Source organism: Anser cygnoides, chromosome 3 (genome assembly GCF_040182565.1).
Source record: "Anser cygnoides isolate HZ-2024a breed goose chromosome 3, Taihu_goose_T2T_genome, whole genome shotgun sequence".
In the NCBI taxonomy this organism is placed as follows: Eukaryota; Metazoa; Chordata; class Aves; order Anseriformes; family Anatidae; genus Anser; species Anser cygnoides.
Window position 1 is genome coordinate 33,925,141 of NC_089875.1, and position 24,320 is coordinate 33,949,460.

The 24,320-nt window shown below is 55.5% G+C and overlaps 2 protein-coding genes and 1 long non-coding RNA gene across 5 annotated transcripts in view; 1 reads left to right on the forward strand and 2 right to left on the reverse strand.

Annotated features, from left to right (window-relative positions):
• Positions 1-6,375, reverse strand: part of TMEM63B (transmembrane protein 63B) — a 36,551-nt gene extending 30,176 nt beyond the window's left edge. The window contains exon 1 of one of the 3 annotated variants that reach the window (XM_048080106.2): positions 6,221-6,375. The gene's annotated coding sequence lies outside the window, so the exon portion shown is untranslated. Of the gene's footprint in view, positions 1-6,092 lie in introns of all 3 variants that reach the window. The other 2 variants (XM_048080110.2, XM_048080109.2) reach the window with 2 other exon arrangements.
• MRPL14 (mitochondrial ribosomal protein L14) lies at positions 5,004-14,643 on the forward strand. Its single transcript, XM_066993852.1, has 3 exons — positions 5,004-5,076; positions 12,284-12,377; positions 13,984-14,643. The coding sequence occupies exons 1-3, from the start codon at positions 5,019-5,021 to the stop codon at positions 14,345-14,347; spliced, it is 516 nt and encodes a 171-aa protein (XP_066849953.1). The 5' UTR covers positions 5,004-5,018; the 3' UTR covers positions 14,348-14,643.
• A 1,747-nt stretch (positions 14,644-16,390) lies between these two features.
• Positions 16,391-24,085, reverse strand: LOC136790373 (uncharacterized). The gene is made up of 3 exons (XR_010830204.1): positions 23,021-24,085; positions 21,297-22,677; positions 16,391-18,373 (listed from the first exon to the last, which is right to left on the reverse strand). It is a non-coding gene; the product is annotated as an uncharacterized lncRNA (long non-coding RNA).
• Between the last annotated feature and the right edge of the window lie 235 nt (positions 24,086-24,320).

Genomic DNA, 24,320 nt, shown 5'->3' on the forward strand with positions numbered 1-24,320 from the left:
GTTCTGAAGGAGGCACCTAACCCGCGCTGCAGGCATGGCCCAGGTGAAGCATCACCAGAACACCACAGTATTCTTCTTCCTTCATCATTCAAGAGCTGCAGCCCGCACCCCGTGCCCATCAGAGAGCTGTGCTCTGGCTGCAGCTCCACGGGTCTCTCCTGCAGCAGCTCAGGCCGTAACTCTTGGTAACACAGCCCCCCGGACAAACACATACGCTTACCAAAGGTACCTCTTGCAAACCAGAACTCTGCTCCCATCCAAATGGAACAACGCTTGAGAGAAAACAAAAGAGTGAAAACACTGTCTGTTCTTCCCCCCTTCTCCCTCAACGGGCATCAAAGCATTTGTTTTCCCTGACTTGCAATGATAGTCAGCAGCTATCTGCCGGCTTTGAAGTTCCCCTTACCACAAAGGATAAGGGAACGTGGAGATATATATTAGAGTGAGATGCCACGAGCGCTAGGCAGTGGGGATTTACACGGGGTACATCCTGTCAGGCAAACTGGATCATCTTTATTTTTAACAGCATTACAGCGTTAGTGGGTGAAAGGGAAGTCGCGGATGTAGCGAGATTTTAGCAAGCCATCTGCTGCAGCACCTCACCCAACCTCCCTCCCAAGGTTTGTTCAGCAGGCTAAGACAGAAACGTTGCCTCACGGCCTGGAAACCGGCCTAGTGACCCTAAATAAAACAGCAGCTACAGGTGAACCACGGGCTGGCAGGGGGGATCTTCGCTTTTGGTCATCACTGTCCCTGAAGCAGGCGGTGGGTATTCGTCCGGCCAAGCAGCCGAGTGCCACAGGGGAAGGGATGCCATAAATCACCCAAAGAGTCGGACGGATGATGGGCTGGGGCAAGGAGAGGCACATACATGGAGAGTGGGTGTAGGAGAGCCTGGGCATCACCCTGTGTTAGGTGAGGTCAGGCTGGTGCTTGCTTTCTTTTTTAGAGATGCCTCCTCACAAGGCAGAGAAGCCCCAAGGAAAGGGCTTGTGCAGACAGCAAGGCAGGAGCAGCGAGCAAGGGAAGGCTTCAAAACCCAAAAAGGGGTGTGCTGAGAAAGTGCTAACGGGCTGGAAGAAAGGGGCTGTCTCTACAGGGACCTCCACCCGAGCAAGAGAAGGGAGAGCTGTCTACATGGCTCAAGGTGATCGCAGCCCAGCACCACACCACACGTTTTTCTTGCCACTCTTTGCGGCCTGGCATCTCTACCCTTCCAAACTAATGATACACAGTCATGAGATGCGTTATGCTTATGCAGGGTAACCGAGTCCCACCTTAATCTTTTCCTTGACTAGATAAACAGATTGATCTCCTTCTGTTCCTCACCATAAAGCTCCCTCTCCAGCCCTCAGATCCTTCTGTAACTCTCCTGCATTCTCTTCAATTTTTCAACATCCTTTTTCTGAGCACTGACACTGGATTTAGACGGAGTATTTTAGTACCAGTCTCCCCAGCACCTCCTACAGAAGCAAAGTCATATTCCCATGGCTACTGGCTGCTTCCTTTCCAGGTAGCAAACACTTCACTTAACGCTGCCAGCCTGGAAGCGGCCTTCATAGGTTATCCGGCGAGATTCTGCACTTTGAGGTAGAGCCAGCTAGAGCTTGTCCATAACCATGCAGGCTATAACTCGGCTATACGAGCTATAACTTGACTTTTTGCCAAATTGGTAAAAATCAAAACAAAACACAATATGAAACATCCCGCTGTGAAATGAAAACCCACCCCCAGCCTTCAGGATAGCCTCTTCTGCTTCGGCACCCCAGCTGATGGTGATGCCGCCGTTAGAGGTAATTTCCCTTGTTACAGGTAAATTCCTGCCCTGTCTTCATCAACGCCAGTCTTCCAGAAGCGCACTGCTGTACGTGCTGGAAGACCAAGAAGCTCCCTCTTCCATCTTTCCTTCCTCAGGCTGACCCAGTCCCACATCTTCCCATCCTTCCTCCCACATCATACTTCTAAAGGCCTTAATAATTTCTGTTGCTTTCTTGGATACCCTCTGGTTTGTGGACATCCTTCAAAGCACTCCATCTACGTCTGAGCCTAGTCCTTCAGCAACACCTCACCTGTGACAGGGACAGCAATAATTACTTCCCGTCCCTTAGAAGTGACACTCCTAACATACACGAGGCCTGCCTTGCATTTTCCTCCCCCCCAGCAAAGCACCAACTCATCCTGCTCAGAAATCCCAGCCAGGGTCTCCTGTCGGAGAGGAACATCAGACCACCTTTTTAACGGGGCTTTTCAACTGGTTGTGGATCCTCCTGAGGGATCCTCTTGGGATCTCCCTCCACTGGATGTTCTCTGAAGTGGCTGCTCACCACGCAAAAGTTGCTTTAGCCTATTCTATAAGTACTCTCAGGTGGATTTTATAAGGCTCTGTCCACTTGACCACATCTAATTTACCTCAACAGTCATCACCTGTTCCAACCTGTGCTTAGATTCACTTTTTACAATTAACTCCTCTAAGTCCCTCATCACCCTGACCTTCTCTGCCAGGTGAAGACGGTTCCTACTCACCGTCACCTTTTCTTTGTTCCTTTTCCTCTCAGCCGATTCCTCCCTCTGTCCAACACGCCGTTTTGTGTCCGCCACAAATCCAGCTCCTTCCTCCCAGATTTATAACGCTGCAACTCACGCCGACTCGAGCTGCCTTCTCCGCACCGTGAGTAATAGCGAGCCCCTGGGCAGTTACCGCAGCTCAAGAGGCACGCAGTAATTTGTTTCCAGCTCTGTGCCTCAAGTGTAGAGAAGAGCCCAGCAAAACCAAATCACCGGCTTGCAGACACAGTCACCCTGGGGAAGGCGTCAGCCCTGCCAGCATCACCCGCGAGCCTCCAGAGCACAACGGTTTCACGCAAAGGCAATCCAGATGACACACAGAAGGCAGGGGGATCCAACCCTGTTAAGGTCTTCTCTGGACCCACAGACACTATGTTTTTGGTTCAAGAGCCTAGGTATTCTCAAGCCAGCTGCAGAGACCATCCCCAGGCTGTGTCACTGAGGCTCTGCCCGACCTCCCAGCAGAAGACACCAGCTGCTGACGACTATTTCAAGCAGCAGACGAGGCCTGCTGCCATCTGGGTTTCCTCTAAGTAACAGATAATGCCAAGATCGTCTCATTCCCTGGCTTTGAAGGGACCAGAGACAGAGCCTACTAACGGCCCCTATTTAATTAACGAAAGCACCGAGTGCAGGCCAGAGCCCCGCTGGCTGCCACCCCGGAGCTGAGATCCGCAAGGAATTTAGCAGGAGCATCCTCCCAGGAAGGGGCAGGGGTGTCAGAGCCAGCAGATGCTTCACACACCCAGCCGGGGCTCAGAGGGGGAGCTCGGGGAACACACACACATAAGGCTGGGAGGGGAGAGGCAGGCCTCCGGAGGCTCACAGCCACCGCTCTTACAGCCAGGGAAGGGAGAGAGGCTCTCGGGCTCGCTGCTCGGAGGCGGCAGGAGCTGGGTGGCTCAGGAAGCGCCTGCAGAAGGCAGCGAGAAGAGCCAGGCTGAGCGCTGCCTGCAGCTTCCCAGTGCTGATGCAAGGCGCTGCCTTCCCAGCACACCGGCCCTGAAGAGACCCAGCCCCTTTCTTCAACGCCGCAACACCGGCGTCTTCCCAGGTTAGGCTGCACAAACGGGATCCTTCAAAACCCTGCGTCGACCTCTCTGTCAGGAGGCGGTAAGGGGAAAAACAGCAGAACCCACCTCTCCTCCCTGCGCATTAACTACGTGGGCAGAGGCTGCCGGCACAATCAGCCCGAAGCATGTCAGGAATAGGAGACCTCGCTACGACGATGCGGAGGGCTGTGCCAGCAGGGTCCCCACCTTGCCAGCCTGAATCTGCCCGAGGAGAGCACTGGTTTCCTGGGAAGGCAGAGGAAGGAGAACGGCGGGCAGCATCGACACACAGCGTTAAAGGGGAGAACGGGAGCCTTTCTGGTGCTGCTTGACAATCACGAGCACACCCAGCTCGCTGAAATAACCCAGTAAGGGGAGCAAACGCTGCGGAGAAGCCCGGAGGAAAGCATCCAGCATCTCACGCTTAGCGAGGGAGGCCAGGGCTTGCTGCAGCCGATCGGTATCTGGAGCAGAGGGCAGACACCCAGCTCCACACTGGAGGAACGCGAAGCGAGGAGGCAGTGCCAAGCACAGGCCTGCAGCCTCGGAGAAAAGCCGCTTCATACTGCAAGCCTCGGCTCCACAAGCTTGGCACCGCCGTCACGGATCTTGCCCTCTTTCTCTTGCAGAGCGTGTACACGTACACACATTTGTTTTTATCATTCCTTTGTTGTTTTCTGATCAATTTCTTGCTAGAAAACACATCAGGCCCATCCCCTGAACCCTCTCCACTGCTACCCTGCGGCACACGGCCTCCGTGAGAGCTGCAGGCGGAGGAGCTCCGGAGCAGGACATGCTCGGGGCAGCTCCTGCACACCCCAGATCTCCAGGAGGCTGGTGAGCAGGAATCCATCTCAGTAAGAGCACGGCAGCACCAGCCCGCTCCTTGGCTGGGCTGACCAAGCACCAGGGGGTCCCCGCTGAGCCCCACTTTGTGCCTCTGCCCGGAGCAGGGAGGATGGGAGCAGCATATCTCAACGTGCAGCCCAAAGCACAGAGCCTGAGCCCTCTCGGGGTGGGTCAAGGTAGGTAAATCCTGCCTGCAAAATGGGGGAAAGGGGGGGGGGGGAAAGACAACTCCCCTTTCTCCCGTTTCCAGTGGTTGTAGCTGCCACGCTGAGCTGGGGTGAAAGCAGAGAGCACGCTTGCAGCAAAGCACTTGCTTCCTGCCTGCCCAGCCCAGACACGGGCCTGGGGAGCTGGGAGGAGGAGCAGGAGACCAGACAAAGGCGAGCCTTCCTCTGAGTCACGCAGCATCCCGGGGGGACGCTCCCGCCCGGTGCCTCCGCGCCATCAGGCGAGAACCGGGACTTGGTGGGGCCGGCTGGGGCCCCTCCTTGCTGTCGGTGGGCAGCGAAAGACCCGGTGCCACGGGAAAAAGGCCCCTTCTGGCCCGTTACCATGGGGATGGAGATGCAGCCCAGCACACGCTGGGAGCCGCCGAGCCACCCAAACCCAGGTGCTGCTGGGGAGCCTCGGGGGAGGCGGCTTCAGGTGCAGGGGTGCCGCCGAGGTCTGCTCCCCTCCCTCTCTCCTTTGTTCCCACCCTCGGGGAAGCAGCTGGCGGATTAAGAAAAAAGGCCTCAGCAGCGGTGCCGTTTTGTTGAAGGACGTGGAACCGAACCCCGGAGGCGGCTCCGTTTCCCGAACATCCCCGTCGTCACGTTCCGTCTCTGCACCAAAAAAAGCCACGGGGGAGATCGGGCCCAGGTCTCCAGTAAGCCCCGTTGTCCCTGCCTCCACGAGCAGGGCGCAGCGCCCGCAGACCCTCTGGTACGCGAATCCCCCATCGGGCCCGTAACCGGCCCCCGTCAGGCACCCCACGGCGGGCAGCGCAGACCCCTAACGCTTCCCCGGGGACCCCCCGAGACCCCCGGGCTCCTGGATCACGGCATCACGAGGATGTACGCGGGGCACGAGCCCCGCACCGGGGGCAGGACGGCAGCGGGGTGCCCCGGGTGCCCCAGGCTCGGGGGAAGCCCAGCGGGCAGGAGCAGCAGGCCGGCGGCACCCCCGCAAAGCCGCCCCGAGCCGGGGCCGTCCGTTCTTGGGAAGAAGGGGTCGGGGGCTGTGGCTCTGAGGTGAATGCCGACCCGTGAAGGCGAGCTCCCAGCCCGTCTTCTCGCTGCGGAGAGCCAACAGAGCCGGCCGGGGGGCGGGGGGGGGCTGTAAGAGGGCAGGAGGAGGGGAACAACGAGCAGCGGCGGAGCAGGCGGCGTTTCTCAGCTTGGAAACCGGCATTTCTGAGCTTAGAAACCGGCGTTTCTCGGCGCAGACCGCGGGTATTTTTCCCTTCCCGCCCCGACCGGTGGCACCGGGACGGCGAGCGGCCAGAAGGGCACGCAGCGGAGCACCGCAACGCCCCGAAAACCTCCCCCCCGCCCCACGACCACGGCACCCCCGATCCCCCCCCCGGGGTTACCGGCACGCAGCACCCCCCCCCCCCCCCCTTCCCCTTCCCCGGGGGCGCCTTACCGGGACCCTACCGGGACACCGCGGAGGGCTCGGGGTGGAAGGAGCCGTCCTGCGGGCTAATGACGGTCACCGAGCCCCACGCCCGCCCCCAAGATGGCAGCCGGCGCCCCCCGCCCCGCCGCGCTCACCCGGTGCCAGGCGCGGACGGGCTCCAGGCTCCCCCCGGCCGCCGGGGCCGGGACCGGTACGGGCCGGGACGGGAGGGAGGGGGCGGCTCGGCGCCGCTCGGCGATCTTCGGCTCCGCTCGGCGAGGGGAGGGCCGAGGGGGCGGCGGCGCGCATGCGCACCGGGCGGTGGGAGCGTGAGCGGCGGCCTCCGGAGTGAGGTGGGGCGGGCGGCGGGGGGCAGGGAGGGGGGGGTTGCGCGCCGTGGGGCTCCGCGCTGAGGGGGCGCCGCGGGGCGGCTTTGTGCCCGGGGAGGGGGCACCGAGCCCGGCCTCATCCCCCCGAGCCTCCCCGCGGCTTCGGGGCGGTCAGGCGGCGAGGCCGGGTGGGATTCCTGCGCCCTGACGGGCGCACGTTTCCCTCGGTGTGTCACGGGGACTCGGGAAGTGCGGGCGGCAGCCGGGCTGCCTGTCCCCACAATGTGCCCGTGGAGGAATTTGGGGAAGGAGGCTGCGTGACGGGGCTCCTGCCGGCACGGGGGAAGGCTTGCCGCTCGTGCGGGTGCTGCGCTGAACGCAGCCCGCTGCGTGTCCGCCACGGTCCAGAGGCTCCCCAGGCTCACCCCTGGCAGGTCTGTGGGGCCACGGGAAGCTTCTAGCACCTCCGCGACCCCCTTCCTCAGACCTCAGCCATGCTGGGGGGGCTGCAGGTAGCTCCCTGACCCCACACATGACTCCAAAATACACCGGCAAGGAAGGAGCTCGCTGCTGGGCTGCACCTCCAGCCCCCTGGGCCTCAGCCACGCTGCCAGGCCACCCCTTGCCTTTGGGTCCCAGCCCTGCCACCCCTTGCCTTTGGCCCTCGTCAGGAAGTTGTCCTCTCTGTAGCTTAATTTCCTGCCGGTACATTGGCAATAATCCCCTGCTATTTTAGTACAGCGCCGTGGATGTGAATGTATATAATGGATTAAGGTGCTCGGCTACTGGAACAATAAGCCGTAAGTGCCTTCGAGCTGGGACTTCTGGATACTTAACATATCAAATCTAAGTTTGCTGTTACAGGTATTCAGCCCTTCTTTATCTGCTTTTCCTGATTGTGAAAATGAGGTTAGTGTGTTTCCCTTCAGAGCTGTTAACAGGCGTACCTGTAATGAGCTGCTGTTGGTAACTTGGATCAATAAATATCCTGTTTAATAGCTAATCCTATTCATAAATGGAACCCAAGAAGCCTTAATTCCTCCGTGAATCTTGGCCTTTCTGCCTGTCATTAATGCAAAACCAATTATGTCTTGGTAATGAATATCTTGTGTATTTTTAACACACCCAAGCCCTTAATCACATCGCTTCCTTTATGAGGAGGGCCATGGATGGATCGAGTCCCGTAGCTCCCAGCTGGCTCCCGCAGCTCACCCTGGCAGACACCCTATAAATAACCCCCCAGTGCCAGGGCAGGGGGTGAGGTATTTGCATGGTGCACATTGTCTTGGATTTATTTCCTGTGTTTTAATGATGGATGACAGATGCAGTTCAAATCTTTGCGGTGCCCAGAGCAGGTCTATTTTGGTCTCTTAGAAGAATAAAGGGCACGTTGGCTCCCACTGTTGCGCTGTTCAGATCAAATTGCTACTCTTAAGGTGAAGAATATTTCTTCCTGTTTCATTTGGTATGTTTGACAGCAGGCTTTGCCTGGTTGGCCTTAGCACATCCGCTGGTTTTCCCTGTGGCCAGTTTGTGTGGATGAGTTACTAGCAGAAGGAAGGAACAGAAATTACTGAACGACGGCAGAACTACAGATCTTGATGGGGGAATAGGGAGCAAGTGTCATTTCCAAAACTTCTCATTAAAAAGGAAAGCGATACTGGATCGCCAGCTAATAGCACTATTTAAAAGTACTTTTATTCTAGGATGCAGGCAAGGTAAGAATGACATCTTGACTGGTTTTCAGGCTGTGCACCATTGATTAAAAGCTTGGTCAGAGCCACTTCAGTGTTCCATCGAGTGTTCAGACAGATCTTTGCAGTGCTCCTGTGAGCGTGTTAATAGTGCAGATTCATGCCGAGTGCTGTTGTGAAGCACTTTTTTTTTTTTGCTGAAATGGAGGAGAGTCTTCTTATCCATGTCTCCCAGTGTTTCTCTTGAAATGTTCTCACTTTGAGCCAACGCAAGTCTGGGTCACCAGTGGAGGGAGAAATTCAAGTCTCGTGTTTTGCCACATCCCTTCGGTCCAGCATTCGTGCGGCTGTGCGATGAGGTGGCTCGGCGTGCTGATCCGGCTGAAGACAGTTCCTGATTGACGCACGTGCTAGAGCCAGCACAGGGGAAGTGATGGACACGTGCGTTGTGGGGACACGGGACTCCTTTCTTGGTGCTTCATGCCCCGACGTGGCTTCAGAGCCAGTATCTGGAAGATGTCCTTGCTTCATATTGTCTCCCTGAAGAGGTCTACTCTCGTGTTTGCATGTGGATTACGAAAATGTTGTGTCTGGCCCACTTCAGTTACCTGGGATGAAGTTTTCCAGAATTCTCCATTCAAAAGCCACTGCAGCCTGCAGTAAATACAAATCACTCCTTTAATCTCCTGGGAAAATGGTGAAGTCGGTAGCTTTAGTACGGCACTTGAAAGTGGTGCAGTGGGTAAACAATTTGCAGAGGTTTGAAACCGGTGAAGAGTTTCTTTGTTGAGCGGTTTCCGGATTTGATGTGAGCCTGTTGCATCGAATGGGGTAATGCTGAAGGGCCCTCGAGAAGGGAATGTTTGCCGTATGGATTACTGCGTGTTCAGACTTAGCGAAGTAGAAATTGGGTCACCTCGGTGAATATTTGATGCGCGGATTCCTCACCCCTTCCTGAATCTTGCTCTGAACTCAGTCTGAAGTCCGTGCGAACTTTTAACCGGTGTGTGGAGCGGAGAGAAGCAAAGCAAGGCTCAGCTTTCAAGAAGTGAGGTCTCACCAACCACTGCTGGAACCGGGGTGCTGTTTAACGCCGCTCTTGCCTCGCGTGAACAGCTCCGAAGCTAATCCTGCTTGAGCAGGAGGTTGGGCTAGACGACCTCCAGCAGTCCCCAGCAAGGTAATTCCTTGGCCAGGAGCGTGGAGGTGACGAAGTGCTGAGCAGCGGCTGGTTTCCCTGCCCGGGGCATGGCAGAGCGTGCTCCTCGGTCAGCTGGGCAGTGCCACCAGGGGCCTTGTGGGAGTTCCTACAAATCTTCCTATGCTTGAAGGTTGCGGGGATGCCCTTGCCATCCACCCCTGAGCACCGAAACCCTCCGGGAGAGCCGCCTTTGGAAGCAAACCCAGGGAGCACGGGCTGAGCGCAGCCTCCTCGTGGAGCCCGGTTCGGACCTGCTGGTGTGAGGCAGCTGCAGGGCTTTCATCTCCATAACGGCACCGACTGAGTGCTCGTGTGGTACACGCGTTGTGGCAGAGTGAATGACTTGTGTGCCCTGCAGAGCTTGGTTTGGTGCTAGCTCCTCGATGCAGGGGGAAACAGAGGGCAGAGGATATCAAGCGCCTGCTTACAGCCACGGGGCGAGCAAGGCAGAACTGGGTCTGGCCGAGGAGAGCCTGGAAGCAGACCCAAACTATCATCTGTTCGTTTCTGGAAGGGGAGCTACCGTGTTATGATAGCTGAAGGTGTGATTCACTGTTCGCAAACCCGCTTGCACCCTTGCATGCTGTGCTGGGTGCCGCAGATGCATTCTTCCCTTCCTTCCGCCCTGAACCTTCCTGCAAATTGCAAACGTTCTCCCTGTTTACTCAGTTCCTAGCAGGATGCTTCATTCCAAACAGTCAATCATACAAAGTTTCTCAGCGCATGACACATCCTAATGTGCCGAGGAATAATTCCTAGCAGTGAGGGGGTACTGAGTCATGTGGAAAAATAAACAGTCCTTGGACACTTAGCGCTGCTGATGCTTCTGCCGGTAGTTCTGTAACTCCAAACCTTCACTGCTGCCACAGGGTAGAAACAAACCGTGACTCCTCCCAGGACCGGGTAGGGAGTTCAGGGTTTGGGCAGCGCTTTGGGACTCCGGCACGCGGCCTCGAGCACGCTGAGCCGGTCATGACGTTGCTGTCCCTGTGGCAGCGGACAGAGCGTGCGCCCGTGCCTGCCTTGGTTCAGGGGCCAGCAGACTGCTCCTATCAGTCTTACGTAGAGGTGAGCAGGCACGTCCTCTCCTGCTGCAGAGGTGACCGTGGGGAATGGAGGCCGGGGCCACGGTGGACTCCCCAGAAAGCATCCGTCAGTGACAACAGAGCTGCTGACTTGCTGCTGCTTGCCTAGTTCTTCTAGAGGGCTGCAAGGCCTCGGTGCGATGCTGGAGGATTTAGGAGCAGTATTACACCCGGGGGTTGAGTTTCCCGCAGGGACACAGTACACCCAAGTGCGGAATGGGACACCTGCTGTCCTCCCTGCCGACGAAGGGTGTGGGGTTACAGCGAGGGAGCTGAATCGAAGCTGCTTAGGAAGCAGCAAGTTCAGGTAATCAGGCCGTGGCTGCCAGCAACGCTGTGAATACTGCAGGGCCTTGTTTTTGTTAGGACTGCGCATCTAGGTAAGGAACTGGTGCAAAATTGCAGCCTCTTTGGGGTCTCGTTCAAGAGAGGGAACAGCGCAGGTGATCTCTGAACAGAAGCGCTGAGTCATGTGGAGATTTTCTGCCCCACAGCAACGTGGCTTTGTTAGCAAACGAATGCAGGCTTTGATTATGGCTGATCTTTGTTCCAAACCTGCCCGGGTGACAGGTGAGATGACTTGTCACATAGCTGAGGAAGCACGCCTCGCTCGGGGAGCGCTGCTGCAAAATGGCTGTGGCGCAGATCTCCAGGGCTTCTTGTCCAGCTCTCGGGTAATGCGTGCTCTGCAGGACAGCTGCAAACCTTAAAACATATACACGGCCCCAGGTAAGCAAACACTGGGGGAAAATAAAAAGAATAAAGAGAGAGTGAAGATCTAGCCTGGCTTTTGCTCGCTTGTAGTCAGAACAACCGAGGCTGTGTCTCTCGCAAGGCTCTGTGGATGTTTTTTCCCCCCAGAGAAGTTAGATCGGCTTTATTTTAAAAGATAAGCAAACCGTTTTACAACATGCTGCTCTGGAATTTGGCCCTGTGCTCATCAGAACTGGCAAAGGGAGACGAGAGGTCAATGTATTTTTAACGTTTAAACAGGAGAGAAGCAGAACGTGTGCCGGTTACGCTGCGGAGGGCCAGGTAAGCATGGTCACAGCAATGGTTGCGGCCAGAGAGAAAGTCGTAGCTCTACCTGGGCTGGCCTGCAAGAGGACGGGATCCAGATCCGGGCTGTTTCCTCCCCCGCTTGGACCTGTCTGGCAAAGTGATCTGGGATCAGATAAGCCGCAGCGACTGAGCGTGCAGGCTGCTCCCCATCAGTTTGACAGAATGAGGTTAGGGAGCAGCTAGGGATGCAGATAGGGAGGAGGGCGCGGTACAGGCAGAGGTGAGCCCTGTAACCCAGTTCTGCTGCAGCCGGGGCACTGTTTTGGCTGGGGCTGAGCAGGCACCGTAAAGGCTCGGGGAGCTGTTCCTTCTGGGCAGTCTCTAAACAAGGCTGCTGAACACCTGGTGTATGCTGCGAGGGTCATTGGTGGAGGAGCTGTTTTGTTCCTCGTCGAGCACCTTGCTTGTGTAAGCTCTGATATCGCTCTGCAGAGTGTCTCTGGCTTTTTACTTTTTTTTTTTTTTATAGGTAACACTGGTAGCTTTTGCTGGTCACTCCGGTCTCTAAATTAGAAACTGTTCACATCCAAAATTCTCAAACCCGTTTGTTGTTAACCTGGTTCACAGCGCACAGAAGGACCGTCAACCCTGGGCACAGAAGACTGCAGTATGGGGTTACTGAACCCAGCTGCATAGTCTAAGCATCTGAATTATTGTCTGCTGAACCCGGCAGAGGCTCTTGCTCTGCTTTGTGGCATGCTAATGATGCCGTTAGTGCTCTGTGCGCTGTGGATTGCAATGTCTAAAGAGTTGCTGAGACTCTAGTGTGACATTCCCATAAGAAAAAGGAAGTGAAACAAATACTGTGCTACTTCCAGGATTCATAATTCTCTTATTTCTTCCACAGGTTGTGGTACCAGAATCCAAATGGCTCTCTTGAACAGGCAGTTGGGTTTTTCCTTAACCCACCTAAGCAGCGCAGTCATCCAGCGTCACTTCAGGTAATTTTCAAATCCTGCTTTTGTTTCCTTGGGAGAATTTCCTGATTGAAAGAGATGCTATTAAGTAGATCAAGAAGAACATAGAGTATTTCTAGTTTTAAAAGGATAATATAGTCAAAAAATAGCATAGATGTCTCTTCGCAGGTTGTAAAGGGAGCCCAAACACAACAACAGATGCAGGTTCCTGGCAGACAGAACACGGTCTGAATTCTGCATTTTTCCTGTGCTGGAAAGGAGGTTTTCAGGCCTTAGATGGTGATGCAGAGGCCTGCAAGCAGAAGATAAAAGTGCTCATGTTTCTCAGCCAAGTGCAAAAAAGCAACAGCCAGCCCCTGCTGATGTAAAGCCAATTACATGTTTAAAATTCCTCCAGAGTTTATCATTTCTGCTATTTAGAACAAGAATAACCTGAAAACTGATTTCCTTGTACCTTGACACCGTCCATTTTGGCATTTTTCTTTAGGTGGTTGTTCCAGGCTCAATGCATTTAAAACTTGTTAAATTCATTTACTTCTGTTCTCCAGTGCCCTGCACAAAGCCTAGATCGTCATCCCGCGGTACGCTCGGTGCGGTACACTCTAGCATTTAGCTCCCTGAAGGGCTTCAGTCTGCAGGGTGAGAATAGTCGTTCCTGTGATTGTGGTCTGTAAAGGGGATTAAGAGAGTGCCCAGGGCTGGGTTGTGTGGTAGTCCCAGGAGCTACTGCTGCTTTGTAGATTTGGTCCTGCCTAGGTTTCCCCTTCTCCTTCCTGCGGCAGCACTCGTGTCCCTTTCCAGCTTCCTCCTGCCTTCCCTGCTGTGCAGCCACAGCCTTGCAAGCGGAGCATAAACTGTGATAAAAGAATAGCTGCTCCTGGAAGGGAGGCTGAATTATTTCTCAGCTTATCCCTGCTGCTCCCAAGCGTACTCAAAATCAGATCTACCAGCTTAGTACCGTTCAGTGTATTCCTGTTATTTCTTACTCCCGATAATCGCACATTGCAAGCACATTGCAAGCAGATACAGAAGATACTGCTGCTGTGGGGTTCCTCCCACATGGGGAAGGTGATGATCTGTTAGATTCTAATTGGCAGCAGCTTAGCAGAGCCACAGCAGGACCTCAGAGGTCTGTCTCGCCGAGAGCACAATAAGGTGAGAGCACCTCATAGATTTCACTGAAAAGATTGGTCAGAAAAGTCCTTATTGCTGGGGAGTGTCTGCAAGACCAAAAGAGCCCGTCTTGAATCTTAGCTTCCTCTAGGCTATGGCAGAAGCAATCACATTTTTTTTTGCTTGTAAATTGAACTGAATCATCCACAGTCGCTAAAAAAAAACACAACACAACAGTAAATGCAAGCCACTCTACGCGCCATCTTTTAGTCATGTTTCAGAGTAGAACGGTTGTTTTATGTTTGACATTTAGTGAAGAGTGTGCAAAGCTCAAAGTAGCATCTGGCTTTCAAAGAGCGCACTGAATGCAGTAAATGTGTCACCCGTATGGTATGTATATGTTGCTGCCGTCTTCTGAGTGGTTTGCGTAGTGACAAGATCCTGTTGCTGGGTTTGCCCTTGCTCCCCAAGGGTTATTGGGGAGATCTCTCTCTCATTCTTTCCTGTCTTTTGCCAGTATCACCGGAGCATGCCAAGCAATACAGAAACTTACTCGTGTGCGAGTGGTGGACAACAGCGCCTTGGGGAACACGCCCTACCACCGGCCACCAAAATGTATCCACGTGTATAACAAGACTGGAGTTGGCAAAGTAGGAGATACGATCCTTCTGGCTATCAAAGGAGAAAAGAAGAAGGCTTTGATTGTAGGGCACAAGATGCCTGGCCCTTGCATGACACCTAGATTTGATTCTAACAACGTGGTACTCATAGAAGACAATGGAAATCCGATAGGGACTAGAATAAAAACACCCATACCGTATACCCTGCGACAGAAAGGAGAGTTCTCCAAAGTACTGGCTATTGCCCGCAACTTTGTATGAGGCCTAAGAAAGATTTCTGGCACTACTGTTCATGTTTTATAATTCTGTAGCTGTTCCTGGGTCCTTCACCTGAGAAGGTTAAGTGTGAAAAAGCTGAGGTTCATCAATGGTTTCTGTTCCTGTTTGTGAATTGCAAACAACTAATTTAAGTATTGAAATACCTTGTTTTTCTCCAAAAGATGGTTGATTTGTTTTGTGGAAATGTCTGCAGTGTGTTTGGGAAATGCTACTTCACTCTTAACTGCTCTGGTGGTGTTACTTTGGACTCTAACCATTAAAATGAGAACATGAAAATCCTTGTTGTGTTGTACTTCTTACGCTCTCTTTTCCCTGTTTCTGCCATTCACAGTTCTGCTGGAGCAGGGCACGAAGCCCAGTCCCTGGCGGGGTGACTTTGGGGCCTGCAAAATGGCTTCACATCTAATGGAGTAGGAGAGATGACAGCAGTATGGTGAACTATTGGTGCTTTGAGCACATTCAATAAAAGTGTTTGTTTCCACATCTTTGCCTAGGAGAAAAAGTCTTTAGGAAAGATTGGAACTGGGAAAGCACGATGGCCTACAACTTTACTGGTGGGTGGTTGAACGGGATATGCCAGAGATGGGGAAGAGGAGGTGGGAGGGGAAAGGGAAAGTGATAGGTTTGAGATGAAGCCTGTGCTTTCCACTGGATCAACCTCAGGAAATTAACCTTGTCTTCTCTGGACAGCACAAGGGCTGTGCTCAGACTGAAACCTCCCTAGGAAGAAACTTCCTTTTGGACTGCTTTTTGGGACTGCATCAGGGAACCTAGGCTAGCCTGCTACCTACTGCCAACAGGCAGCGTGTGCTGGTTGGTGAGACCAGCTGTTGTCCATGAGTGCCTCCTCAGCTCAGGCACAGCAGTTGGAAAATGCTGCTGGGTTGTTTTCAGTGCCAACTGTAGTCCCGGAGCCACAGAGCTTCCTTTAAATGGAGCCAAGCAGAGCAACTTGGTGCTCACAATGGGTAAAGGGACATGGAAATAGCAGTGCTGGGGAAGGGGAGGCATGAGATGCAGCTGGCAGGAGGCTGCTTTGCTTTGGACCCCTGAGCCTGCTCTTCATGGATCTGATGGCCGTGGCAGCTGCCTGTGCCTTGTTCTCCCCTTCCCATTGTGCTGGGAAACTTCATCAGCGTGGCTTTGGCTTCAGGAGCAGAAGAGGATCTGGAGACAGCAGTGCTGAACTACACCAGATGTGACCGCTTACTCCTGGCAGGTCTGTTTGCCGTGTGCTCCCTGCTGTCCCTGTCAAAACCAAATCGTCCAAGAAAAATGAGAGCCCTGCACCTCCTCCTACTCCATTACTTCAGGCAATGCAGACAGGACAATACTTCGTATTTAAATTTGGCTTTAACCTGCAAGTAGTGGCACTGTTCTCCTCAGCACAACTTCCCTGTGAACTGGAGGGACCCAAGCCTACGGGCTGCTCAGTTTGGTGCAGAAAACAAAACTGGCTGCTGCTTGCAGCACGTTATTTGTCTGCTGCTGTCTGTGGGCCAGCGAATGCTGGATGTGCTGCTCCCAACCCTCCTAGGCCCTACAGGCATTACCAGTAAGCCCTCAGCCCGCCTGCTTGACACAGCAGATGCACGCCCGGCTGATGTCAGCCTTTCCAGTCTGTCTGAGCACAGTCGCTTTCAAGGAGAGACTTTCTGTGCTGGGAGGTGACGTGGAGGCTGCTTTGCGAGGCGGGGCAGTGAAAGAACTGAGCATGGCTGGGTTCCCCCCTTTTATTTCCTAGAAGAAGCTGCCATTGCTGGCTGAGCATCCCTGGGCGTGCACGCCGGCCATCTAGTGGCTCCCTGCAGCCGGGGCTGTTGGAGAGGTGCTCTGCAAGCCTGGGCGTTGAAGTCTTCTCCCTGCGAAGATGGGACTCCCTAAAGCTGCTCAGGTTGTGGTCCTGCCCCGGTTCAGTGAGCAGCTGGAGCTGTCTTTGTGTCCGGCTGTTACCTGTGTGATTTTACGGGGGTGCTATGAAGTACAGCGGAGTCAAACTTAATAAAACAAAACAAAACTGTTCATCATCTGCCTAAGATTCCTTCAAATTCCTGAGGATGCATGTGAACCTGCTGTTATCAGAAGTGGAAATACTTAGGAATTCCCAACACAAAGCCACCTGGAAAAGCGTGGCTTTGGCTTCGGGAGCAAAATCAGTCCAGGCGCATCTCAGGGCTAAGCGGCTGTGGTGAGCGCTGGGTACACGGGGCCCACCCTGGCAACTGAGAAACTTTATAGGGGCAGACATGCTACTGGGCACAGCTGCAGGGGGATAAATCTACCAAAGTTCGGCTAAGGAGTGGAAAAAAAAAAAAGAGTGTATGTGTTTATGCATATTTAGGAAACTTAACAGCTCTGCTTTTTTCCTTTAGAAAACCTTCCTCGACCTTTGAAAGTCCCCCAACCCCAAGAACCACACAAACAAATACCTTCGTATTTTTAAAAGCAAATCACAAGACAATTAACAAGTGGGAGAATAGATCTCCCCAAAATCTTTTCTTTGAGAAAAGGAAAATTGCCTCCACTCACTTAAGGCTGAAAAATCTACTTGCCAATGCCACTTGTACCAGGTGTTTAGTTTCTGTGCAAAGACCACCAGAAAGTGGACGAGAGGTTCACCCCAGTACCTATGGTTCCAGCTCACCCCGTTTGTAGTTCACCTAAAGGGCTATTTTACTGTGGGTTTTGTTTGTTTGTTTGTTACTTTTATTATTTTTTTTTTCTTAGCAACAACTCCAGCCTTGAAGCAGTCTCCTGGTAGGAGCCGGAGGCCTACACACAGTTCTTGTTTTTCTTATCCTAGACGTAAGGACTATTAGTCCCTCATGGGACGCATGGACCCTGCTGTTTGGATATTAAATATTTCACAGAATATTTGCTAATAACTTTCCAGCATTTCGCAGGGGAAAAGTTCATGGGGAGAGGGCACCAGAGGAAGCGGGCAAGACAATGGAGCAGACGAGAGATTAAAGCGCGGAGAGGCGCTTTATTTGTAAGTAAACTGATACGTGGAGCTAAATCCTTCACGTGGGGACTTAATGAGCAGCCGCGCAGACAGCTAAGCTAAGCACATCCCGCAGAGCAGCTCCTGCAGCTTGTGCCCCTCTTTTCCTGACGGCATGACGATGGCGACGGCATGACGATGGCCTCAGCAAGACTTTTGGCCTGTGGTGACAGGCCTGCGCTCGGCAACCCCCAGGCGCTCGCCTGCGGCACCTTCTCACTAGGGGCTCTCCTCTGAGCAGGCCCCATGCTGCAGGTCCCCCATTTTGTGTGGCACCAGCTTGCTGGGGGCGTGTGGCCTGCCCCACGCTCCGCTCGGGACGTGCCGAGCCTCCCCAGCAGTGGCTGTGGGGCTTCGTGGGCTCCATCTTGTGGCATCCTTCCTCTGCCAGCCGGCCCGCGGAGCCCTGCGAGGGGAGGCTTTTCCTTCAGCTTCCACCCCGCTGGGAAATCAATCTGATCGCCTCTGGGGGTAGCAATTCTTGCAGGCCCTTTCCTTGAAGGCGGCCGGCGGTCTTCTCCTTCCCTGCTCCCTGTTTGTGCTCATTATTCTGCCATTAAAACGGTTTTATATGGGAAAACTGCCCAGCAGGGGATGGTGCTGAGGAGGCAGTCTGTCATCTTCTGAGCAGCCTCTGGGGGAGCTGCGAGCTGCTGCAGAGAGAAAGGGAAGCCAGAAGCCAGAGCCCTCAAAGGGCCTTTTTTTTTTTTTTTTTTTTTTTTTTCCCCTAGGACATATTGCTGTGACCAATGTGCCTCCCTGGCCAGCCCTGCCCAGGGGCCTGTTCCCCTGTGTTCAGATGTGGGGTTTGCATCGGATTCAGCTCCTCCAAGGGTGCCTATTCCCTGGGTGATGGCCAGGACTTGGTGTCCAGACATTCTTTGGTGGGAGGTGGGGGACAGTGGTCTTCTTGGGGCGTCCTGTGTGGGTAGGGAGAGATGGCCTCTGTGGAGATGCTCACCCGGAAAAGATGTGGGGCAGGGCTCTCTGTCGAGCTCCAGGGCCTGGAAGGAGACAGGCAAATACAGGGGATTAGCTGGCCATGAGAAGGGGTGTCCCGAAAGGAAGCAGGCGAGACAGATTATCGCGGAGGGATGTCGCGGGGAGCTGATGTCTTCCATCTGCTTGGAGACAGAGGCTGGGAGACAGAGGCTGGGAGACAGGCGGCCCTGGCTCGTGGCCCTGTGCCAGTGGGGTAGATGGGCCGCAGGGCTGGGGATGGCAGCTGGGACTTACGGGGCTGGGAGGAGGGGGACGCAGCTGGAGGCTGGACTTTGGTCAAAAGCAAGTTGCTGGACTTGTAGCCAGCCCTTGGTTGGTGGGGTGAGGGCGGTCAGAGGGGCTAAATCCTGAAACTGCAGTGAGCTGCACGTCCCAGAGCAGGAGGTGGGTGCTGGAGTGGTCCCATGGGGCGCCGTGGCTTCAGTCCCCACCTAGCCGCCCAGTCCTGCTCCTCTCGGGGACCACGACCCTCACCGCCCAGCTGCCACCACGATGTGGGTCTGGTCTCTGTGCCCACAGCCAGCATGAGCAGATGATGCTTCTGAGCAGCAGAGAGAGGGCTGCCACCTCCTGCTCTTCTTCTGGATGTGGCTGTGCCACCCAGGGGGAGCAAAGAGGACCGGGAAGCAGCGGGAGCCGAGGCTGCATTTGTTCATATCCCGCAGCTACTGCTGGGGATAGGCAGGGGGCACAGGGTGCACCAGGAGGATGCGCAGGAGCAGGACACTTGCCCTGGCAGCCTTGCAAACTCATTTTCTGGATGTAAGCTTCTCAAGCGTAAGGAATGCGGTGGTGAATGATACTGAGTATGTTCTTAATGCTGTTGCATAAATCAGCGGTGGAGCCTCAATGAACTAGCGCATGCCGGGCTGGTCAGCTTATCTCAGAAGCTGTCAGGGGTAGATGACAGGAATTTTCCTATGCCTCTCGCAGATACACCCTCTAACAAGAAAATAGAATTGGAAAGCTCAGGAGTGTCTAGCTTGGAGAGAAAGAAGATTAATGAGGGCTCATGATAGAAGGATAAAAAGAAGGAGGTGGAGAAAACACATCAGGCACATCCATTCTCCCTGTCTGAGAGAGCAGTAGAGGTGACATCCTATCAAATAGGCTGGCAGAGGAAAGAAAATCAGCTTTTTTTTTTCTTTCTTTCTTTTTTTCCTGTCACCCATAGCACAAGTTACCCCACGGAACTCATAGCTCCAGGACACCAGCAGGAGTAACTGGTTGATGCAGCTCGAAGCAAACTGGACACTCACCTCCATGGCAGTAATCATACGCACGCCTTCCCCAGAAGGTTGGGAAGTGATGTGCCCAGTTATTGAGGCGTGGATGCCACAGGCAGGCTGTCACTTGGGTTTCTGGAATACGAGCTTGCTTTGGAAACGTCTGAAGGCTATAAGCTCCGTGCACCTAACGTGGTTCTAACAAACATGCAAGCCCCAAGCTATGGGGCTGGGTACCGGGGTGCTCCTGTGGCAAGCTGCAGGTTTGAACCAAACCTCCTCTGGAGGGCCGCTTGTTGGACCCTGTCGTCCCATGTGGCTCCTCTGCTTTCCTGTATTAGCTGCATCTCTCAGGTTTAAAGGATTCATTGCTCTGGTTGTGTGCAGCCCAGGTGGCTGAGCTTTGCGCCAGACAAATCTGTGTTTGCCTTCCTCTTCCAACCTCAGCTCAGGATCACCCCATGCATTCCCTGGAGATCCCCATCCACCGGGAGGGTGGTGGGAAAGGATTGGGTTCACTGACAGCACAAAACCCATTGCTCTGAGGAGCAGACGAAGTGAGGAGAGGAGGTGGTAGGATGGTAGATGTTATCTCAGCCCTTGTTTCCTGAGGTTTATGCCCGGCTCTTGGCCCTCCTCCAGGAGGCCCTAGACAGCTCTGGGCAGCCCTGAATCTGTGTTTCGTGATGCTCACAGCAGCAAACGGCTGGTTTAACTGGCTTCTCCGGTCTGCCACTTCGCCCTTGATATACCTAGGCTCTGCCTTGCGGAGGAGGGGACCTCACCTGCAGCCAGGTGAGCTAAGGACAGGGACCTCAGGGGCATCAGACCCAGATCCACAGAGGCAGTTCCCTTCTGGTTGGCTCACGCACCGGGGCAGGGAGGAAAGAGAAGCCTCCCGCCTTCAAGAGAGGGTCTCCAAACCTGCTGGTGTCTCCGCTCAGTGTGCTGACAGCACCTCATGTTACTTGCTAGCAAGCTCAATGGCAAGATGCTCTGCTCAGGGTTGGCAGGTAGCATCTTGTGTTTCTGCTGAAAGTCGAGCAAACCTTAAGACTATAAAGAACCAGGACATGCAGAGTTAATGGACTGTCCCGTGCAACATTTGGACCACCTGAAGGTGGGCTCATCCCCATTCCACAACCTCTAACTCCAGCTGTGTGGGGTGGCCGAAGGATGGGGAAGAGCCCTGGGAGACCCTCGCTGTGTCACCAGCTTGCATCACGCAGGTGGGAAATGGGATCTTGCAAGTCGAGAGCAAAGGGACTGCATAACCAAGGAGGCACACGGGGCAGGTGTAAGCTGCCCTGGTGCTCTGCAAAGGCCGGGTGCTGCTGACAAGTAGAGGCTAGTGAGGAGGTGGGTGAGCTTTTTGGGATATGTGGGATGGACAGGGGCTGTGTATCACCTCCGGGATTATAGTTATGTAGTTTGCAGAAGAGATGCTACAGTGACTCCTTAAACTCTGCTGCTCAGTACTGGACCAAGGACTTGCGTGGTCTTTGGGGAATATCTGAGCCTTCTCCATCCCTTTGCTTCACCCTGGCTGCTCTCCTGTGCCCATCCCATTCAGCAACAAACCATTCAAACCAGGCTCAGGCCCTATGCCCCACCAGTCCTACGCACCCCGCTCACCCCTGCTTTCCCCAGGCTGCGCTTCCAGCCCACCCCGTTCCCTCTCCCTCCAAATCAGACGTACCTAAGGCACTGCTCTGTCCAAGAAGCCACGTCTGTGCGATAAGCCTGGCCCAGATACTGGCCACGAGGGTGCAGAGATGTGGTGGGGCTACGGCAGCTGCTGGCTCAGAGGCACTGAGACATAAAACCCCAGCTGAAAGCGCCCGGTGCTGCGCAGAAGGGTTAACAGCCCGCTCCCTCTCTGCTTTGGGGAGCTTTGTTCATTGGAGTATTAAATTCCACAGCTGTAAATAATCTGCAGCAGGAGAGATTATCAAGACCCTGGGAAGAAGCAGCTTTTATTAATAAGATCAGTTCTCCCTGCGAAGCATCACGTAGTCGCTCCCCACCCTTTCCTCGCTGCCTCGCGATGTCGCACCTCACCAGGCATTTCCGAGGGCTGGTGCTGCGGCTTCGCACCTCCATCCCCTGCCATCCTGGCAGCCAAATCCTTCCATAGCTCTCCCTCCGTCTCACCGGCACTGACCACAAATGGGGCCCTTCACAGCCATCAGTGGCACGGGCCAAGGCTCCTCTGGAGCGAAACACCCCTTGCCTTGTCTGAAATGTGGGATCTTTTTTTCAGGAGCATCCCGGCAACGTACCAGGAACATGGGAAGGTGACAGCTCCCCCAGGGGGGTGAGGAACCACCCAAGAGGCCAAACTATGCCTGGCTCTGTAGGATGCACACGAGGGCCATGCGCCCCTTCAAGCCTCCCAGTCCATGGGCATCCCGCACTTCCCCAGCCTGATTCCTCCCCAAGCCCAGATCCCCCCTGGCAGGTTGCTGAGAGGGGCTGGCATCGGGGGGCAGCAAATGCTTTGGGAACCCCCCGCTTTGCACTGGGCTTTCAGGGCACTGCAGATGTTCGCAGGAGCACCCTGCCCATGGTGGTGGTGTACACAGTGCACGTGGAGCACCGGGCGCATGGGAAGTACCCGCAGGCACCACCTCATCCTGCTGCTTTCCTTGCAAAGCTCTCAAGCCCGGAGCTGGCCCTGGGCAGCCACAAATTTCCCCCACACCACTCGCCGAGCTCACTCCTCCTCCCCACATCCCCAGAGAAACCTGTGCCCCGCTGACCAGGGCATCTTTTTAATTAAAATCCTTTCTTTGAAATGTGCTGGCTGAACGTCTCAGTTCTCCCCGCTGGGCTCCAGCCAGAGGGACGTGCAGGGGCAGAGTATCACACCGAAATCTCTCTGAACCGCAGCCAGTTCGGAGAAACCGGAGTCGGTGCAGAGAAAGCAGCCGGTGGGGTCCCTGCCCCTCCGCCACAGGGAACGGGAGGAGCCCCTGGCTGCCCACCTGGGAGACGACCTTGGGGGTGACCAGCTCCGAGCTCGGGGGCTGCAAACGCAGGGTTAGGGGTTGTCAGCCCCCGGGACGCATCCTATGAGCCTGCAGGAGAACCGGGGAGCTGAGCCCAGCCACCCTCCGCGCCCCGCCCCGTCCCCGCGTCCCCACGCGCGGCGTGGCCGTGTCCCCTCGCAAGAGGCTTCCCCGGGCCGGCTGCAAGGCCGGCGGCGGCCGCACGGTGTCAGGCGATGCCGGCCTTTGCGGGCAGCGCTCTCGCAGCGCCCAGCCCGGAGGAGGCGGCCCCGGCCCCGCGTGTCGCCGTCCCGCGTGTCCCCCCTGCGCGCACCGCGCTGCCGGCTGGCCCTGGCCGGCGGGGTCACCGCGACACTGCTGTCCTTGGTGGGGGGGGGGAAAGCTGGGGAAATAGCAGGTAGCCGGCTGTTACCCGTGTCACCTAGAGCCCTGCGTGCTCCTTGCTGCGAGGGGACGATGGCGTGGCTCCTCTCCCTGCGGGTGCCGCGTTTCGTGGGTGCTGTGCGGGTCCTGCCCCGTTTTTCTGCCGGCTGGCATCCCGCCTGCTGTGCCGAGGTGAGACAAGTTGTGCTGGGTCTCAGCCGGCGGCTGCACAGCGCGGGAGGACGCTGCCCTACGAGGGGAACAAAGAGGCTTCGGCACTTGCTAGCACAAGGAGAGGCCAAGCTCGGGGGTCCCCCCATCACCGTGAGGCTGGTGCCGCCGAATGCCCCCCACAACGGAGGCACACGCAAGCTGGACCATGAATCGAGCTCAGCCCTGCCTCTCCCAGCCTTTTGCTTTGTGGGCACTCCGGGTGCAGGGGGGGGGGGGGGACACCCGTTTTTCCCGCTGGGTTTTGGTGTCGGAGGAGGGGGAGCTGGGGACGATCCGTGGGTAGGTGCCGCGCGGTGCAGGAGGGAGCAGCGGCCCAGCCTCGCTCAGGTGCAGCTCTCCGTGCTGCGCCTCACGTACCGAGACGCTGTCTATCCTCCAGCTATTTACCGCCAGCTCATTTTGCAAACGCTGCACTCACAAGATTTTTTTTTTTTCTCTCCCCCTCTCTCCCTCCCTCTCCCTCTCTCTCTTCCCCGTAGAGATGCTCAGACAGTGCTCCCCATTCAGCCTCCAGAGCCAGCGCTCCCACCTGCGCACGCACCGCACACGCTGACCCACGTGCGGGTCGCTCTGCTGGGCTGCTCCAAATTCGCCACCTTCCCCTTCTCCCGATCCCCTGGCTCCGGTCCCGGGGCGGGGAGCGTGGGTGAACAAAGAGCTCGGTGGGCCCGGGGAGGCTGCCGTGAGCCGAGGTGCTGCCAGGGCATGGGCTCAGCCAGGGAGCTGCTGCTGCTCGCCCCGCTGCGGACCACGGAGCTCATGGAGGGGCAGATTGGCACTGGGGGGGTTTCTCCCCGAGCAGGGGCTACGGCTGGTGGCCAGCTCCCATCCCTGTCCTGGCCAGCACGTGCTACTTCCATCTTCTTCTCAAAAGCCTCCAAAGCCTTCTCTTTTTCTCAAAGCCTCAGGCCCTGGGCTCATTACACGAGCCGCTGGGCTTTCACCTCCCCTACCTCCCCATCTCGGGAGAGGGCTGGGTGGTTACCCGGCAGTGCCGGGAATCGAGAGCTGAGGGGTTTCCTACAGGTTGGAGGTGGGGAAGCTGAGGCAGACTGCCATCTCCACCCCCCCATTGCTCCTAACTGCTTGGTGGGCGGTGGTGGTGGCCATGCTGC

Coding starts and splice junctions, on each gene's coding strand:
- MRPL14 (XM_066993852.1), top strand. CDS start 5,019: ATGGGGATGGAGATGCAGCCCAGCACACGCTGGGAGCCGCCGAGCCAC. Junction 5,077..12,283: donor GCCGAGCCACCCAAACCCAG/GTGCTGCTGGGG, acceptor TTTCTTCCACAG/GTTGTGGTACCAGAATCCAA. Junction 12,378..13,983: donor GTCATCCAGCGTCACTTCAG/GTAATTTTCAAA, acceptor GTCTTTTGCCAG/TATCACCGGAGCATGCCAAG.